We start from the raw sequence: 19984 nt of genomic DNA, 5'->3' as shown, positions 1-19984 counted from the left end.
GAAAGGAACCTGGATGTTTTGGCTCTGAGTGAAACGAAGCTCAAGGGTAAAGGGGAAGAGTGGTTTGGAAATGTCTGGGGAGTGAATTCAGGGGTTAGTGAGAGGACAAGAGCAAGGGAAGGAGTAGCAATACTCCTGAAACAGGAGTTGTGGGAGTATGTGATAGAATGTAAGAAAGTAAATTCTCGATTAATATGGGTAAAATTGAAAGTTGATGGAGAGAGGTGGGTGATTATTGGTGCATATGCACCTGGGCATGAGAAGAAAGACCATGAGAGGCAGGTGTTTTGGGAGCAGCTAAATGAGTGTGTTAGCGGTTTTGATGCACGAGACCGGGTTATAGTGATGGGTGATTTGAATGCAAAGGTGAGTAATGTGGCAGTTGAGGGAATAATTGGTATGCATGGGGTGTTCAGTGTTGCAAATGGAAATGGTGAAGAGCTTGTAGATTTATGTGCTGAAAAAGGACTGATGATTGGGAATACCTGGTTTAAAAAGCGAGATATACATAAGTATACTTATGTAAGTAGGAGAGATGGCCAGAGAGCGTTATTGGATTACGTGTTAATTGACAGGCGTGCGAAAGAGAGACTTTTGGATGTCAATGTGCTGAGAGGTGCAACTGGAGGGATGTCTGATCATTATCTTGTGGAGGCTAAGGTGAAGATTAGTATGGGTTTTCAGAAAAGAAGAGTGAATGTTGGGGTGAAGAAGGTGGTGAGAGTAAGTGAGCTTGGGAAGGAGACCTGTGTGAGGAAGTATCAGGAGAGACTGTGTACAGAATGGAAAAAGGTGAGAACAATGGAAGTAAGGGGAGTGGGGGAGGAATGGGATGTATTTAGGGAATCAGTGATGGATTGCGCAAAAGATGCTTGTGGCATGAGAAGAGTGGGAGGTGGGCTGTTTAGAAAGGGTAGTGAGTGGTGGGATGAAGAAGTAAGAGTATTAGTGAAAGAGAAGAGGGAGGCATTTGGACGATTTTTGCAGGGAAAAAATGCAATTGAGTGGGAGAAGTATAAAAGAAAGAGACAAGAGGTCAAGAGAAAGGTGCAAGAGGTGAAAAAAAGGGCAAATGAGAGTTGGGGTGAGAGACTATCAGTAAATTTTAGGGAGAATAAAAAAGATGTTCTGGAAGGAGGTAAATAGGGTGCGTAAGACAAGGGAGCAAATGGGAACTTCAGTGAATAATAATAATAATAATGATAATAATGATAAATCAGTACTTTATTGAATGTTTCACTTAATGATTGAAAATGTTCAGGGAGAATACAATGTAGACAGAGAAGCCATAGCAAAGGGAGACTGTCAGATCAGACAAACTTTACCCGTAAACTGGACGTAATTAAGAATATTCTTAACAGTTAGGATGAGGCTGGTCTCTTAGCCGTCTGTACGAGCTTGGATGTGTACTCGATGGGGTTTCGATGCCGAACTGCAATCCAGAGACGAAGGATATCATGTGTTAGGAGGAGATGGTGGCGAGAATGGTACAGTTCCTTCTTCCCAAAGTCTTCGGATGAGGTCCAAATGAAGATTGCAGACGACTAGTGTGCTTGGCGCCTCTTTACGACTAGGGAGCGAGATGTCCTTGTGTGTCCCTTGCTGCACCTTTTCCCCGCAGTATGATGGTTAGGGAGGAAGAGCAGCAGGCGGACGAATTGTCGCAGGAATTAAAGTTAAGTTGAGGCTTGAGTGAGAAGCAGAGACGGTGACTTAGGGATACGATGATCGTACTGACGTGTTCCATCCGGTTTAGTTCAGCGTTCAGTGACACCGTGAAGTTTGGTGGACAAAACATCCTGGGAGCAGCTAAGACCTTGTGAAACATTGTTGGATGCGACACGTTGGGAATCGATGTGGTTGTGCTCAGTCCAGCTCTGGAGATCTTTTTTTAAATGTTTTTCTAGAGGATTGTCTACTCGCATGAGCTGTTCTCAGCGTTGACACCCGTGGTAGAGTCATCAACGGTACGTATGATTTAACAGGTGTATTATTCATAAGGGCATCGTGAATGAAAATGAGGAAGCACAAGGATCCCATCTTTGTTTCCTGAGACGCCACACATGATGGAGTCGCAGGTGGATATGTTCCCCTGGAGGTGAACATCACGACGCATCCTGAGAACGTGTGCAAGCCAGGGGATGAAGAGAGGTCCCAGAGGCTTTGTGGCAGACGGATCTCCAGACGTTGCGTGGAAATGTCTGATTCTTACGGAGGGAGGCGGGTCTCCAGTCACTGTATGGCGATCCCTGGATGTTGCTGCTCCAGGCGGGCATGAGAGGCTGCCTGTAGAGATATCTTGTTATCATTATAACGTTGTCGTTCTATCCATCTCCCAACCTGTGCCAGACTCTCCGTCGCACACAATCATCCTTTGTCAAAAAGGAGGTGCTTGTGGACCCACCTTCGAACTAAGCACATTCACCCTCTCTTACACACACACACACACACACACACACACACACACACACACACACGGGCTTAGGCTGGGCTGTGTATGTGTGTGTGTGTGTGTGTGTGTGTGTGTGTGTGTGTGTGTGTGTGTGTGTGTGTGTGTGTATACATACACAGTAGTAAAGCCAGAATAAATAAATACAAGGTTAAGGGACGAGGCAACACGAGTGTTAAACTCTCTCCCCGTAACATACAGTAATCATACATCATCTTCGTTTTTCATAAGTCATCCCCGTCTTACGCACCGCCTCATTCATAACCAGATCTCATCATACATACCAACTTGTCTCTCACAACATAGCCCATCTTCCAACCAGTCAGTCCTCCTCACATGTCAGTCCCCTCTCACACATCTGACCTTCTTCCTCCCACTGTCACACACGACTCTTCCTTGTACCCCAAACCCCCGCGTGGTGTTGTTTTTTGAATAGGGTCGTTAGATATGAGGAAGAAGTGGTGGACAGAAGGAATAGTTTGAAATGCAGGAGCGGACTGAAGTGTGGACAGGTGTAAGGTGTAAGTTTTTTTATCTATGTAGATGATTTCCTAGACTCGTATAGTGCCTTATTTATGTATATCTCCAGCAGACTGGAGGTGATTATGTGTTGTATCTTCGTGTTTTGATTCACTAATCTGAGATAAACATTGTTCATCAATGGATGGCTGGAGCCTCCCTGAGTGGTCTGAAACGACAAGGGAACCAGGGGTGCTCCATGGTTGTACTGTTGTGGTGATCTCGGATTAAATACCATCCACCATTCTCTCTCTCTCTCTCTCTCTCTCTCTCTCTCTCTCTCTCTCTCTCTCTCTCTCTCTCTCTCTCTCTCTCTCTCTCTCTCTCTCTCTCTCTCTCTCTCTCTCTCTCTCTCTCATCCATATCTGTCTCACGCACCATCCTCCTCCGCTCATTACAAACCAAGCCCATCTGAACAGTATCCTCATCCCCTCGCCTCCATCACACACCATCCCCCTCCTACCGCCACACAGCACCTCACGGTACCAGGGTGTGGCTGGCTGGCTGACGACTGACTCACCAAGAAATGGTAGATCAGTTACACTACAGCTGATGAACCAGTTTCCTCCCCTCCGTCCATCCTGGGTCCACTGAGATCCACACGGCTGTCTGACGTAGGTGAGCAGTTCGTATCGCTGTTGTGGTGTTGCCGTAGATGTTGGAGGTAGTGTGGTGTCCACTCTCAGCGGCAGATGTCGTACCGTTGTCTGCATGACAGGTGATGCCGCCCGCTGGCCTCACACACGAGACAACATATATATAATGTGTAATTAAGTTTTGCTTTTCTATTTTAATAATTCCATTACCTACCGGATGTTTGTTTGTAAGCCAAATGTGGTGACGAAGCGAGATAACAGATGGGTCGTTGGTGAATCATGGTGCATATTTATCACTTTGTTCAGTTATGGAAACCAATGTTATGAATTACCTCTCATAATGTTAGCTGGTTTATGCTGGTACTGTTACTCTTGTCATGTAGCAACCTAGCGGCGTATCAATACGTCCCACAGACAGTTTGAGAATAGCAACCCAGAGTTACGTTACATACATAGCTCAAGACGGCTTCACAAACCCCATCATAGCTTGGTTTCTGATCAAGTTGCTGTACCGCGTCGTTGTTGGGTAAGCTGATGAAGGCTAAGGCCCGTAGGTCAATTTGATGTCTCTTTCCTTCCACGACTGGATAGTGGGACTCTTCTTATAATCTGAATTATAAGTAACTATGTGGAACTCTTCCCCATTTAGCAAACTGTAATTATAACTGTACGTGACTTTGACAGTCTAAGTGTAGACTGGAGGACGTTAATGGGGGATCAAGACTGAAACAGAATGATGAACATGACTGAAAACAATTATCAACAGCAATCCAGACTCGGACAGGATATCTTAGAGGGATAGAAACAATCAGGTCAAGTTTAACCCCTCCAAGATCTAGTTTACCACCACGTCTCATTCGAAAATTCCTCACAACTTTCCTTTTTCCTTCGCCAGATCTGTAATTCCACCTTTTTACTTAATGAACAAAACTGATATTTTTGTAACATCAACACTATCTTGGAAACATCGCATCATGGAAATAGCTAAGTCCACCACGATACTGAGTGTCCTGTTTAGATGTCGGAACTTCCCTTCTGAACAGTTGCTCCGTTTATACAAGGGATTGATTCGTCCTTGTTACAATGGAGTCCTGCTCTCACATCTGGGTTGGTTCTAGTTCTGCATTCGTACATGACAGCAACAACATAAAGTATGTAAGTCAGTGTTGAGCAGCAAATTAAACCAAAAGGTTGAATTAATCAGTCTCGAACTTTGACCACAGAACGCCACTTCTGAACGTGGTGGTAAGGCCACGTTTTGAATACGTTGCTTACTTTTGGTCTCAAACTGCACTAAGAACGCAGAAGTAATTGAACAAATACAAAGAAGGACTACAAAAGTAATTCCTGGACTGAGAAACTTATCGTATGTAGAAAGGTTAGGAAGGCTAAATCTCTTTTGTCTTATGAAGCGTACGGGACTTGATACAAGTGCTCAAAGTTCAGAACAGTCGGAATTAAACCAATACAAAATGATGTAACGCTGATGTATGAAAAGTTGCTTCCTAACTAGAACTGGGCCAACTTCTTATCAAACGTTGTTATTAAAGAAATACCATTACGTTTCAAAACTGGTTTGGACAAATGCTTTATCAGTCTGTGGTTTTACGAAAGGAAAATGCAAACGACACTGATACTTACACTGACAAGTATTGTTTCACTTCCAAGCTCGGGAGACACACCTCCTCCATAGCGCCATTACCGGAGAACAGATTAACATAAATTACGGTCGACGGTAGTAAATACGGCTCGTTCCTGCCTACACAACGCATGGTATGTGGTCCATTTTCTATCCTTCCTACTAAGACGTTTTTTGACAACTTCCTGCTATACTCTAGCCTCAGATGGTTTCACCGTTGGCCAATTAACCGTGATGTTATCTGTTTATCCTATTTGTCCACCCAGGACTGCAGTCTGTATGTCGTCCGCGAGGCAGGTTGATCGTCTGTCGTCCGCGAGGCAGGTTGATCGTCTGTCGTCCGTGAGGCAGGTTGATCGTCTGTCGTCCGTGAGGCAGATTGATCGTCTGTCGTCCGCGAGGCAGGTTGATCGTCTGTCGTCCGCGAGGCAGGTTGATCGTCTGTCGTCCGCGAGGCAGGTTGATCGTCTGTCGTCCGCGAGGCAGGTTGATCGTCTGTCGTCCGCGAGGCAGATTGATCGTCTGTCATCCGCGAGGCAGGTTGATCGTCTGTCGTCCGTGAGGCAGGTTGATCGTCTGTCGTCCGTGAGGCAGGTTGATCGTCTGTCGTCCGTGAGGCAGGTTGATCGTCACTTGAACTGTGCCAATGTCGACAGTTTCGTCCACGGCCACTGTTGTCTTCCTTGGGTATCACTGAATACCATGCGAGGGTAGTGTACATTCAGACATCCTAATTACATCTCTGAGTACAGTAACGGTTGAGCGGGTCTGCACTACCCACACCGGACGGTCTGTGGAATCATACGAACACGAACCAAGGAACAGCCGTCGAGCGGACCTCCAATGGGACAAGGTTGTCGTAAACTTGGTGTGGGTCTTGTTATCTCAGGATCGGGGGTGGAGGAGGGGAGGGGGAGATGCCACACAGCACATGTTCTGGAGAGAAAATGCTTTTAGAGGACCATCTTATTTTGGTATTTTTCACACGTGTTGGACAAATGGTCGGAGATAAGTATCGACCTAAATCGAGCGGCTTGTGTCTTTTTTCTTCTTTTTTTTTCTTATCGCTCACATCTCCGGGAATGTGTGGAGCCGGGGTACCACCTGTTGTGGACCCAGGCAGCCTAGCCTGCGCTCCTCCGCGGCCCAGCCTACCAGTGGTGGCCATCCATACATCACTGTAAACACGTAAATCGCATTTTCTGCACCATAACCCTCCCTCATGTGACTTCTGTGTCACGTATGTGTAAGGGTATGATCACGCACGTCGCACAGTGGGAGGTGGGAGGGTCGGGACGCTGCTGGCACCACTGTCTGACGTCTAATGCGTTTGGAGTGTTTTGTGTGGGGATGTGTGGACCCGCGCCGCCCCCGTTATCAGGGGAGGCGGCTACGGCCTCACCCACCGCCCCTACCACACATCACCGCCTCCCTCCCTCCCTCCCTCCCCCTCAGTATCTCCCAGAGCATCATATAGGGTCGTATAGTAGGGCACGTGGGGGACCACACTCACCCAGCTTCCTCCCGTACTGGCCTGGTCGTCGCCGTCCAGGAAGAGAAGCAGCAACTGTAACTTGTTCCATCTGCCTCATGTTTGATACGAGGCGGCCCTCCCTATCTTGGGTGTGTGTGTGTGTGTGTGTGTGTGTGTGTGTGTGTGTGTGTGTGTGTGTGTGTGTTTGGAAGCGACTGGGCATTTTTGTTACAGCCGTTTCTCTGTTGTAATTGTCTGCTGATCTGTTGTAACTGTCTACTGATCTGTTGTGACTGTCTGCTGACCTGTTGTGACTGTCTACTGATCTGTTGTAACTGTCTACTGATCTATTGTGACTGTCTGCTGATCTGTTGTGACTGTCTGCTGATCTGTTGTGACTGTCTACTGATCTATTGTGACTGTCTGCTGATCTGTTGTAACTGTCTACTGACTGATTTGTTGTGACTGTCTGCTGATCTGTTGTGACTGTCTACTGATCTATTGTGACTGTCTGCTGATCTGTTGTGACTGTCTGCTGATCTGTTGTGACTGTCTACTGATCTATTGTGACTGTCTGCTGATCTGTTGTAACTGTCTACTGACTGATTTGTTGTGACTGTCTGCTGATCTGTTGTGACTGTCTGCTGATCTGCTGTGACTGTCTACTGATCTGTTGTGACTGTCTACTGATCGGTTGTGACTGTCTGCTGATCTGTTGTGACTGTCTACTGATCTATTGTGACTGTCTGCTGATCTGCTGTAACTGTCTACTGATCTTTTGTGACTGGCTACTGATCTGTTGTGACTGTCTACTGATTTGTTGTGACTGTCTGCTGATCTGTTGTGACTGTCTGCTGATCTGTTGTGACTCTCTGCTGATCTGTTGTGACTGTCTACTGATCTGTTGTGACTCTCTGCTGATCTGTTGTGACTGTCTACTGATCTGTTGTAACTGTTTACTGATCTGTTGTAACTGTCTACTGAATCATTTGATACCAAACCATCCGGGTTCTTGGATCATTAATTACATACACGGATGTCAGTCTAATTAGACTGCGGTTTCTTCGTCCTTGAACCGTTGACGACGTAGACCTTCCCCTCGACTTCATGTCCTTACAACCCCGGTGTATATTCAGATATGTGTTCTGCCTGATTCCATCATTAATTTTGTTCTCTTATAGAGATTTTTATGGGGAAGTCGGAACCCTAAATCACACTATACTAACCATATTGACCTGAGTATTTACATAACCACTTTGTGAGCGATATGAAATATATCTCTTACGTCACTGGTAGTTCTTCTACATAGCCTGTATGTTAGGGGAGGCTATCAACATATCCTGTGTTATTGATCCACTCTCATAGTAAAGGTGATGTTGAAAACAACGTTAGGGTGTCAATTTGAAGCCTCAAAACTGTGATTAGAAAGGAACTAACTAACCTCTTGGAAGCATGAAGACGAATTCAGATAACCGCCAGTAGAAATATTTGACATCACAGTGAAATGTGTAAAGTAAAACATGTATATTGAGAAAGTAATAAGATCAGCAGATTACATAATGTTGTAACTGCTAGACTAAGGCTAGGCTAAAGGTACTATTGGCGCTTTGACCGAACTGGAGATGTTAACCGTGTGAATTGTAAAGTTTGTGGTCAAAGATTTGGACACAAACTAGAACACTATGTGTTAGAATGTGAAAAAGATAGAGCCTTTTAGGGGTAGATCTAACCAACCCTTGCACGAATTATCACAACACCATATTGTTAATAACAAGATACCTGAAATGTTAAGTTTGTATCCACTTTTGGTATCTAGTCGGTAAAACTTACCGTATGAAACTATGTAATATATGTACTGAAACACGAATTGTAAAATCTTATGTAATATCGACCCACGGAGCCTGACTAAGACCCTTTGTGACCCCTGTAATCCTTTTGTGCTACCGCTCAAGGATGAGTATGGGTGCACAATAGATTCTGCCAGGGACCCCAGCACAAATCAAATCCTGGTATGCTAAGAGTGTCTACAAACACATCTTGTGTGTCAGGGGAGGTCTACCAACACATGCTGTGCCAGGGGAAGGCTACTAGCGTATGCTGTGTGTCAGGGGGAGGTCTACCTACATATGCTGTGTCGGGGGGAGGGTACCGACATATGCTGTGCATCAGGGGGAGGTCTGCCAACATATGCTGTGCGTCAGGGGGAGGTTACCAACATATGTTGTGTGTCAGGGGGAGGTCTACCAACTAGTGAACATCATGTTACCCTCCAGGTACAGCATGTTAGGTCGGCTATATAGCTTGCTCACATAGGTAACCCACCACTACCATCACCAAATGACGTGCTGGCCTGAATTCAAGACCAGATGTTACGCCATCGTATTTACATTTACGCCACTGATATATTCTATTTACATATTCAATATATAGGGTTTTACAGAATATATTTGCGTACATATTTACCTGGAAGATGTGTGTTTTTTCTTCCTTTTTCCACAGAATTTTATACCTGAAGTCAAACGTTGATACAAACAGGTGATGTAGGTGGTCAGGCGAGAGGCTCAGGTGATGTAGGTGTTCAGGCGGGAGGCTCAGGTGATGTAGATGTTCAGGCGAGAGGCTCACGTGATGTAGGTGTTCTGGCGGAAGGCTCAGGTGATGTAGGTGTTCAGGCGAGAGGCTCAGGTGATGTAGGTGTTCAGGCGAGAGGCTCAGGTGATGTAGGTGTTCAGGCGGGAGGCTCAGGTGATGTAGGTGTTCAGGCGAGAGGCTCAGGTGATGTAGGTGTTCAGGCGAGAGGCTCAGGTGATGTAGGTGTTCAGGCGAGAGGCTCAGGTGATGTAGGTGTTCTGTTGGGGGGCTCAGGTGATGTAGGTGTTCAGGCGGGAGGCTCAGGTGATGTAGGTGTTCAGGCGAGAGGCTCAGGTGATGTAGGTGTTCAGGCGAGAGGCTCAGGTGATGTAGGTGTTCAGGCGAGAGGCTCAGGTATGTAGGTGTTCAGGCGAGAGGCTCAGGTGATGTAGGTGTTCAGGCGGGAGGCTCAGGTGATGTAGGTGTTCAGGCAGGAGGCTCAGGTGATGTAGGTGTTCAGGCAGGAGGCTCAGGTGATGTGGGTGTTCAGGCGAGGGGCTCAGATGATGTAGGTGTTCAGGCGAGAGGCTCAGGTGATGTAGGTGTTCAGGCGGGAGGCTCAGGTGATGTAGGTATTCAGGCGAGAGGCTCAGGTGATGTAGGTGTTCAGGCGAGAGGCTCAGGTGATGCAGGTGTTCAGGCGGGAGGCTCAGGTGACGTAGGTGTTCAGGCGGGAGGGTCAGGTGATGTAGGTGTTCAAGTGGGAGGCTCAGGTGATGTAGGTGTTCAGGCGGGAGGCTCAGGTGATGTAGGTGTTCAGGCGGGAGGCTCAGGTGATGTAGGTGTTCAGGCGAGAGGCTCAGGTGATGTAGGTGTTCAGGCGAGAGGCTCAGGTGATGTAGGTGTTCAGGCGAGAGGCTCAGGTGATGTGGGTTTTCAGGCGAGGGGCTCAGGTGATGTAGGTGTTCAGCCGAGAGGCTCAAGTGATGTAGGTGTTCAGGCGAGAGGCTCATGTGATGTAGGTGTTCAGGCGAGAGGCTCAGGTGATGTAGGTGTTCAGGCGGGAGGCTCAGGTGATGTAGGTGTTCAGGTGGGAGGCTCAGGTGATGTAGGTGTTCAGGCGAGAGGCTCAGGTGATGTAGGTGTTCAGGCGGGAGGCTCAGGTGATGTAGGTGTTCAGGCGGGAGGCTCAGGTGATGTAGGTGTTCAGGCGAGAGGCTCAGGTGATGTAGGTGTTCAGGCGGGAGGCTCAGGTGATGTAGGTGTTCAGGCGGGAGGCTCAGGTGATGTAGGTGTTCAGGCGAGAGGCTCAGGTTATGTAGGTGTTCAGGCGGGAGGCTCAGGTGATGTAGATGTTCAGGTGGGAGGCTCAGGTGATGTAGGTGTTCAGGCGGGAGGCTCAGGTGATGTAGGTGTTCAGGCGGGAGGCTCAGGTGATGTAGATGTTCAGGCGGGAGGCTCAGGTAATGTAGATGTTCAGGCGGGAGGCTCAGGTGATGTAGGTGTTCAGGCGAGAGGCTCAGTTGATGTAGATGTTCAGGCGGGAGGCTCAGGTGATGTAGGTGTTCAGGCGAGAGGCTCAGGTGATGTAGGTGTTCAGGCGAGAGGCTCAGGTGATGTAGGTGTTCAGGCGAGAGGCTCAGGTGATATAGGTGTTCAGGCGAGAGGCTCAGGTGATGTAGGTGTTCAGGCGGGAGGCTCAGGTGATGTAGGTGTTCAGGCGGAAGGCTCAGGTGATGTAGGTGTTCAGGCGAGAGGCTCAGGTGATGTAGGTGTTCAGGCGAGAGGCTCAGGTGATGTAGGTGTTCAGGCGTGAGGCTCAGGTGATGTAGGTGTTCAGGCGAGAGGCTCATATGATGTAGGTGTTCAGGCGAGAGTCTCAGGTGATGTAGGTGTTCAGGCGAGAGGCTCAGGTGATGTAGGTGTTCAGGCGAGAGGCTCAGGCGATGTAGGTGTTCAGGCGGGAGGCTCAGGTGATGTAGGTGTTCAGGCGGGAGGCTCAGGTGATGTAGGTGTTCAGGCGAGAGGCTCAGGTGATGTAGGTGTTCAGGCGGGAGGCTCAGGTCATGTAGGTGTTCAGGCGGGGAGGCTCAGGTGATGTAGGTGTTTAGGTGGGAGGCTCAGGTGATGTAGGTGTTCAGGCGAGAGGCTCAGGTGATGTGGGTGTTCAGGCGGGAGGCTCAGGTGATGTAGGTGTTTAGGCGGGAGGCTCAGGTGATGTAGGTGTTCAGGCGAGAGGCTCAGGTGATGTAGATGTTCAGGCGAGAGGAGGCTCAGGTGATGTAGTGTTCAGGCGAGAGGCTCAGGTGATGTAGGTGTTCATGCGGGGAGGCTCAGGTGATGTAGGTGTTCAGGCGAGAGGCTCAGGTGATGTAGATGTTCAGGCGAGAGGCTCAGGTGATGTAGGTGTTCAGGCGGGGAGGCTCAGGTGATGTAGGTGTTCAGGCGGGAGGCTCAGGTGATGTAGGTGTTCAGGCGAGAGGCTCTGGTGATGTAGGTCTTTAGGCGAGAGGCTCAGGTGATGTAGGTGTTCAGGCGTGAGGCTCAGGTGATGTAGGTGTTCGGGCGAGAGGCTCATATGATGTAGGTGTTCAGACGAGAGGCTCAGTTGATGTAGGTGTTCAGGCGAGAGGCTCAGGTGATGTAGGTGTTCAGGCGGGAGGCTCAGGTGATGTAGGTGTTCAGGCGTGAGGCTCATGTGATGTAGGTGTTCAGGCGAGAGGCTCATATGATGTAGGTGTTCAGGCGAGAGGCTCAGGTGATGTAGGTGTTCAGGCGAGAGGCTCAGGTGATGTAGGTGTTCAGGCGAGAGGCTCAGGTGATGTAGGTGTTCTGTTGGGGGGCTCAGTTGATGTAGGTGTTCAGGCGGGAGGCTCAGGTGATGTAGGTGTTCAGGCGAGAGGCTCAGGTGATGTAGGTGTTCAGGCGAGAGGCTCAGGTGATGTAGGTGTTTAGGCGAGAGGCTCAGGTGATGTAGGTGTTCAGGCGAGAGGCTCAGGTGATGTAGGTGTTCAGGCGGGAGGCTCAGGTGATGTAGGTGTTCAGGCGGGAGGCTCATATGATGTAGGTGTTCAGGCGAGAGGCTCAGGTGATGTAGGTGTTCAGGCGAGAGGCTCAGGTGATGTAGGTGTTCAGGCGAGAGGCTCAGGTGATGTAGGTGTTCTGTTGGGGGGCTCAGGTGATGTAGGTGTTCAGGCGGGAGGCTCAGGTGATGTAGGTGTTCAGGCGAGAGGCTCAGGTGATGTAGGTGTTCAGGCGAGAGGCTCAGGTGATGTAGGTGTTCAGGCGGGAGGCTCAGGTGATGTAGGTGTTCAGGCGAGAGGCTCAGGTGATGTAGGTGTTCAGGCGGGAGGCTCAGGTGATGTAGATGTTCAGGCGAGAGGGCCTGGTGTGATGGGGAGGTCACGGAGGGTCATGTGAGACTCGTTAATGATGCTGCCTGACTCAACGCTGGACTTTGCAGTCAGATTGTCTTTCCTTCTCGTGTTTCTCCTGTCCCTGTTACATTCCCCTTTACCACTTCTCCGCATCCTTCCTGCTTCCCTCGCTTTAGCCATTCCCATCCCTTCCTCTCCTCTTTCTCACATCTCTTCTCTTCGCTTTTTCTGATACCCGTTCTATTCCTTCGCTCTTCCTGATACTATCCCTCCGCCCTTCCTTATACCAATCCTGCCCCGCGCCCTCGTTGTCGAGACTGATAACCCACACCTGGTCATTGCATTAATCAATAGACCACCGGGTACAAAGCATCATGAATTTACGGAACATAAAAAAAACAAGGTGTTATGTCTCGATCTTCCCGGAAACCCGTCCCATAATTGTCGTAGGAGACCTCAGCCTTCCACACATTAAATGAAAACAGGCAGGAAATAACATGGTGGTGGAAATGTTGACACTGGAAGCAGCTCGGACGAACACCTGCGAAAAAGAAAAAAAGTTGTTCAGACTGTGAGTACTGTACTCCCTCGGCCAACAAATAACCAAACCAACTTGAGGAAAATAACATTTTAGACTTGGTTTAAACAAATAATTTGGACCTAATATGTGATACCATTACAGACACACTACACCCTATACCTAATTGCAGTAAAAGTAAGCTTGGCTGCTAACACAAAACAGTGGAGGTGTTTTCAGTCATTTCAGTTGTAGTAGTAAACCGAAAAACTGGAATAACGTCTGTGATACGATGAGAAACCCTGCTGAGTACCAGAACAGAGGAGGAATGTGTGAATGACATAACCACTTTAGTATTCCAATCTTACAACAGACAGATGCCAGCAAGAAGAAAGCACGAAAGGTACAGGTTAGAACGAGGAAGACGAGCACGCTACAACCTCCGGAAAAGAACTGCAGATAAGCCACAACTCACACAGCAAAGGAAAGAGAACCTATGAAGTGAATGTCGTACAAAAAACAAGAAAAAATAAAGCAAGAAAATCCATGAATGATATCAGAAATAACCGAAAATACTTTTACTTATATGCAGAACGTAAAATTCAGGACCACCGACTCCATTGGCCAACTTAAAACCGAAAACATCACCACCTCAACACGAGATTTCGAGGCCATTTGAGAGCATACCCATGCACTCAGCTCCAGGCCCGGACTCACGGAGCTGTCTTCAGAAAGAAATACAGTACACCTTTCTAGAACGCGCACTAAATATTCTCTGGAGAAAAAGGCTTCATTCCCGAGTCTGAAACTGACCCACGTCACCCCACTCTACAAAGGTAGAAGCAAAGCAGTCTCGAAAATTTTCTGACCGATATCATTAACATGGCATGTCATTAATATCTTCGAGAGAGTCCCAGGAGGCAAGCTGACTGACTTTATGGAAGTGAACACTGTATATAACCCAGGACAGTGTGGTTTCAGGACGGGAAGATCTTGCTTGGATTGTTGAAGTTATAGAAAACGAAGAAAACGCTGGCGTGATTTACACGGTCATTGCAAAAACTCTTGACAAAATGTGACCATAGTGTAGTAGCACATAAGATATGAAATATGGGAATAGCCGGAAAAATTGGTAGATGGTTACACCATTTTTTAACTATTAGATCACAACACGCAGTTGTAAACCATGTAACTCCATGGTAAAAAGCTCACTCTCCCTCCTGTTCCTCATTCTTGTATGTAACATTGACGCTAGAACGAGCCACAGTTTCATATCATCTTTTGCAGATGATACGAGAATAAGTAAGAAAATCACATAAACAGGTGCTGAACGGCTGCGAAGAATTACGGACTGATACAATAGCCTTTATAAACCCGCTGAAAAATAATCAAGATTTCGGTGTAATAATGTCTAACGACATAACCTTCAATGAAGACAACAGAGCAATGGTTGCCCCATGCAGAAGGATCATGCGAACCTTCATGACAAGGGAAGTGATGATATTATTCAAGGCTGTCGTTCTTTTACGAATTAGGTATTTCTGCGTTCTAACATCACCCTACAAGACGGAGCGCAAAGGGAGAGATGTATCATCATCTTCACCTCGAAAATTCTGCAAGGCATAGCTCCTAAGAGAGAACGCCCTCAACATCCGGAGCCCAAGAGTTTTCAGCACCCTGCCAGCTATCATGAGAAACAGGATAGGACGCGAGCGATAGAGAAATCTAATAGCGCACTGGACGAGTACTACAGCTAGGGTGAGTGTGAGGGCCGAGTGGGTCTGAGGGCTGCGCCTTCCAACAGCTTGGTAGACCAATGACCCAATCCAACAGCCTGGGTCCAGCCTGGGCTATAGGGGTGAAGAGCCCCGAAGTATTCACCACCTGGTATTCATCCATCCGCTCTTCCTTATACCTTTCCTGCCCTCCGCCCTTCTTAATACCCATCCCATCCCTCCTCTCTCCCTGATGCCCTTCCCCTCTGTCTGCTCTTCCTGATGTCAGACCTTCCCGGCGCTGTCCTTAATACCCATCCTACCTTCACGACTTAGTTCTGCCGGTATTAGTGGCCAATTCTTTGTGGCGACAGCCATGCTCATCCTTGAAGAAGTATCCGCAAATGGATTACAGAGGTCGCAACAGGTGACTGTCAGACCCCAGTGGCCAGGTATCTACCGTTAAGGTGTTGTTTGTTTAACTCTGTCTCTAAATGGCTTATTTTTTCCTCACAAGTTAGAGACATAGTATTCTGGTGTGTATCCATCCGTACCTCTGTCCACACATCTTGCAATTCATAAGGTAAAAATTTCCGAAGAGGCGCCAGTATTTACGGGTAGCTCAGCCATAAAATAGCAGTGGGAGCACTTTGCAGTCTGCTGAAGTTATTAAGTTCTCCATACGCGTTTTTTGATACACATTATTATGATGGAAAATGAATATGCTAGTGCCTAATTGCCCTAATTTACTAGCTTAAAATGCATGTTAATTCTTCTTCAGTCGCACAGTTTTTCTTTGGCAACCCAGTATTATGTTCAGAATTGTCTCTGTCCAATACACGTAAGGCTGAAGCATCAGCTTTTAAGACACCTTTGTTGAGAGGGAATCCTTAACCAGTAATGAGGGTGTACATTCTGGTCTCGGGGTTATTTGGTAAAAGTAGTGCAGAGAATCAGAGACATTTAAGTTGTCTGTGGTTGTAGTTCTTATAAGCTGAAGAGCGATGGGTTTGGCGAAAAAACTCAGTTTTTAAGATGATTTCGTTGAATTTTCCCTGTGCGATGTAGGGTGAAATACATCAAAATCTTGCACGTTCGATCACTTTTCCTAGTTATCAGATCAGGAGGGAGTATAGGAAAATGCACTCTCTTGTCAGTTTTCCAGTAAAATATTTAGTTTTTCTGATAAGAAATAAAAAAAGAAGTGATTCTTACGATAATTTTTCAGACTAAGAATTGTCATCATTATATATAAGGTGTCAATCAGCCACAGCTCAGCGGTTGTAATTCTATATCCGCAGTCTTGCCGTCATTCTTGTTCCTGACCGCACATCTAACCCTGACTTGGCAACACACACTACTACTGCTGGATACCTTCCTCACTCGCTTATGGTGACAACTTCCATGTTACCTGTACATCTGTGCGGCCGGTTTACTTGATGTATATCAGTGGAGATTACTTACTGGACACATGGCTAGCTTCCTCCTGAGTGCTGCAGGAGGCCTCATAAGGAGGGAAGGGACTCTTGGGACAGTAAGGTTAATTACTGTACTGTATGTTTACTCCTCAACCTTGGACAGTAATGTAGGCGAGAGCCGTGTTTTCCATTGATGTTGCTCTCATTTTTTTTGTGCCGTCATGAAGGTTGTGCTAATTCGTGGGGGTTCTTTTCTGACGGGTTCTGACTGGGAAAATATGATAAGCTGTATCATTGGATGTTTCCAAGAGGGAAAATGTTTTAAGTTTGAATTAGATGCAGAATAGACGAGCAAGCCCAGGTGCAAGTTCAGAGGTACAGTTGCTCAAGACACGAGAAGGGATATACCATATCTGGCGCATACGTCTTGCATGTGTTGCGTTACATTTGGTATAAATCACTTACGTTGTCCTCAGTGTTGAAGAGGTTCCTAGGACTATTTGATGCTGTAGAAGTCTCCCTCGATTAATGCATTGTGAACTAATACTCGACGAACTCGAGACTAACGCAGGATATTCCTACTCGTAACCTGAGCGAGTGTGTCTGGACTCACACATTGGGTTGCACGTAAGTTCTGCATCTGCTTAAAAAGTAACACTGCTGTTACTGGAGAAACATGCGTTGGTACAGTATAAAGAAGGATGACCCTTCACCCCTTCTTCCAAGTGTCGTCTTGTTGCACTAACTTCTGTTTCCGAAATCTTTGAATCTTTTCTCAACTCTCATTTCCGTAGAATATCTGGAATCGTACCGTCTGCCGCCTTTCACAAGGCTAGACCCACAGGTAATATCGTTTTCTTACCTTTGTTTAGTCAATCTGTAGGAGACTTAAGACTTGTAGCTCAAGATACATCGAAAGCTTTTAAGCTTTCGCCAGAGTTGGTGTCGTTGTGTGATCTCCAAGTGTTGCGACACAAGCTTACATCAGGTCTTCGTAAGTAACGTAAAATAACTCGTGATTGATTTATGCCTAAAAAGTTACCCACATTAAGTTTCTATATAATCAATGCACTAGGTAAATAAGTCATTCAAGTAACCATATTATAATGTGTATATGATAAATTAGTTTAAGTGAGGATAGGATTTTAAATAGGCTAAGCAGACAACAAAATTTATCGATAGATTTAAGTTGAGGAAACCCAGGTACAGGTTGGGCGGGATGAATTACTGTGATGTGACTGACCGATGATGGTACAAGATATTGATGATGTGTGACCGTACACTATGATGGTACAAGGTATTGATGATGTGTGACCGTACACTATGATGGTACAAGGTGTTGATGATGAGTGACCGGTAGACTATGATGGTGCAAGGTGTTGATGATGAGTGACGGTAGACTATGATGGTACAAGGTGTTGATGATGAGTGACGGTAGACTATGATGGTACAAGGTGTTGATGATGAGTGACGGTAGACTATGATGGTACAAGGTGTTGATGATGAGTGACGGTAGACTATGATGGTACAAGGTGTTGATGATGAGTGATATAACTCCTCCTTATGTCTCCCCACACAGGGGGCGCGATGACTAGCGAGGTGGAGATCGGCGTGTGGGTGGAGGGCGTCCAAAAGTGGGTGACGGGGGTGACGCGCCGCACCACCTGCCATGACCTCATCAAGGCGCTACTACGAGCCCAGCACAATGGCCGCGCCGACGACAGCGACGTCATCCAGTACGTCATCGTGGAACGCTGGCGGAAGGTGGAGAGACCGCTCGACCATGAGCAGCGGATACTTAAGGTGAGGAACAACACGGACCACCTGTCCTCATCACACTCTTAACGTCCCTCAGTTGATCTGACGTCATTTATTGAGCATACGTGCTGGTATACATGAATATATGCACGCATACTCTCTCTCTCTCTCTCTCTCTCTCTCTCTCTCTCTCTCTCTCTATATATATATATATATATATATATATATATATATATATATATATATATATATATATATATATATATGTTAGGGGATTAAGAGTACTTCCCACGTATTCCCTGTGTGTCGTAGAAGGCGACTAAAAGGGGAGGGAGCGGGGGGGCTGGAAATCCTCCCCTCTCGTTTTTTTTTTTTTTAATTTTCCAAAAGAAGGAACAGAGGGGGCCAGGTGAGGATATTCCAAAAAAAGGCCCAGCCCTCTGTTCTTAACGCTACCTCGCTAACGCGGGAAATGGCGAATAGTTTAAAAGAAAAAAGAAATATATATATATATATATATATATATATATATATATATATATATATATATATATATATATATATATATATATATATTGGAAAGGATCACAATTTATATATATATATATATATATATATATATATATATATATATATATTTTTTTTTTTTTTTTTTTCATACTATTCGCCATTTCCCGCGATAGCGAGGTAGCGTTATGAACAGAGGACTGGGCCTTTGAGGGAATATCCTCACCTGGCCCTCTTCTCTGTTCCTTCTTTTGGAAAATTAAAAAAAAAAATGAGGGGAGGATTTCCAGCCCCCCGCTCCCTTCCCTTTTAGTCGCCTTCTACGACACGCAGGGAATACGTGGGAAGTATTCTTTCTCCCCTATCCCCTATATATATATATATATATATATATATATATATTGGAAAGGATCACAATTTTGTGCGTGTTCAGGTATATTCCTATGAGTCCACGGGAAAAATGAGGCACGATAAGTTCCCTAGTGCACTTTCGTGTAATAATCACATCATCAGGGGAGACACAAGAGAGAAATATAAGTCAGTTGATATACCACGAAGAGACGTAGCTAGGACGCCATTTGGTAAACAAGTGATTGTCCAAGACAGACAACGAGCGTATCATAAACTTATTATGCGGACAAGTTGAATTGTTTACAAATTTTATCAACAACAGTTATCCAGTTTGTATAGACTTTCACTAATATTAAGGTTTGATAGAAGATTCAATAATATTTCTCATGGTACCGGAGTTAGAATTAATAACTGATACGGCATTACTCCAGTCAATACAATGATCATAGTCTTTAACGTGATTAAACAAGGCATTTGATTCTTGTCCTATTCTTATACTATATTTATGTTGCTTAAAGTCTAGGTTTTATGTTGGGCAGACTGGTAAGATCTTTCTATTTGGACTTAAGCAACGTAAATATAGTATAAGAACGGGACAAGAATCAAATACCTTGTTTAATCACATTAAAAACTATGATCATTGTATTGACAGAGTTAATGCCATCTCAGTTATTAATTCTAACTCCAGTACCACGAGAAATATCATTGTATCATCAAATACACAAAGAACTATAACCTTAATATTAGTGAAGGTCTATACAAATTGAATAACTTTATTGTTGATAAAATTTGTAAACAGTTCACCTTCTTATCCACATAAGTTTATAGTACGCTCGTTATCTGACTTAGACAATCACTTGTTTACCAAATGGCGTCCTAGCTACGTCTCTTCGTTGTATATCAACTGACTGTTATATTTCCCTCTTGTGTCTCCCCTGATGATGTGATTATTACACAAAAGTGCACTTGGGAACTTATCGTGCTTCATTTTCTCCGTGGACTCATAGGAATATATATATGTGTGTGTATATATATATATATATATATATATATATATATATATATATATATATATATATATATAGATATATAT

At 45.8% G+C, this 19984-nt stretch overlaps 1 protein-coding gene across 4 annotated transcripts in view; it reads left to right on the top strand.

Annotated features, from left to right (window-relative positions):
• Positions 1-19984, top strand: part of LOC139749421 (uncharacterized) — an 832237-nt gene that overhangs the window by 786043 nt on the left and 26210 nt on the right. For all 4 annotated transcript variants that reach the window (XM_071663264.1, XM_071663267.1, XM_071663266.1 and 1 more), the window contains one exon: positions 17855-18078. In XM_071663264.1, the coding sequence (XP_071519365.1) occupies positions 17863-18078 (216 nt within the window). In that variant the 5' untranslated portion in view covers positions 17855-17862. The remainder of the gene's footprint in view (positions 1-17854; positions 18079-19984) is intronic.

Source organism: Panulirus ornatus, chromosome 7, assembly GCF_036320965.1.
Source record: "Panulirus ornatus isolate Po-2019 chromosome 7, ASM3632096v1, whole genome shotgun sequence".
NCBI lineage: Eukaryota > Metazoa > Arthropoda > Malacostraca > Decapoda > Palinuridae > Panulirus > Panulirus ornatus.
This window is presented reverse-complemented; position numbering and strand designations above follow the sequence as displayed.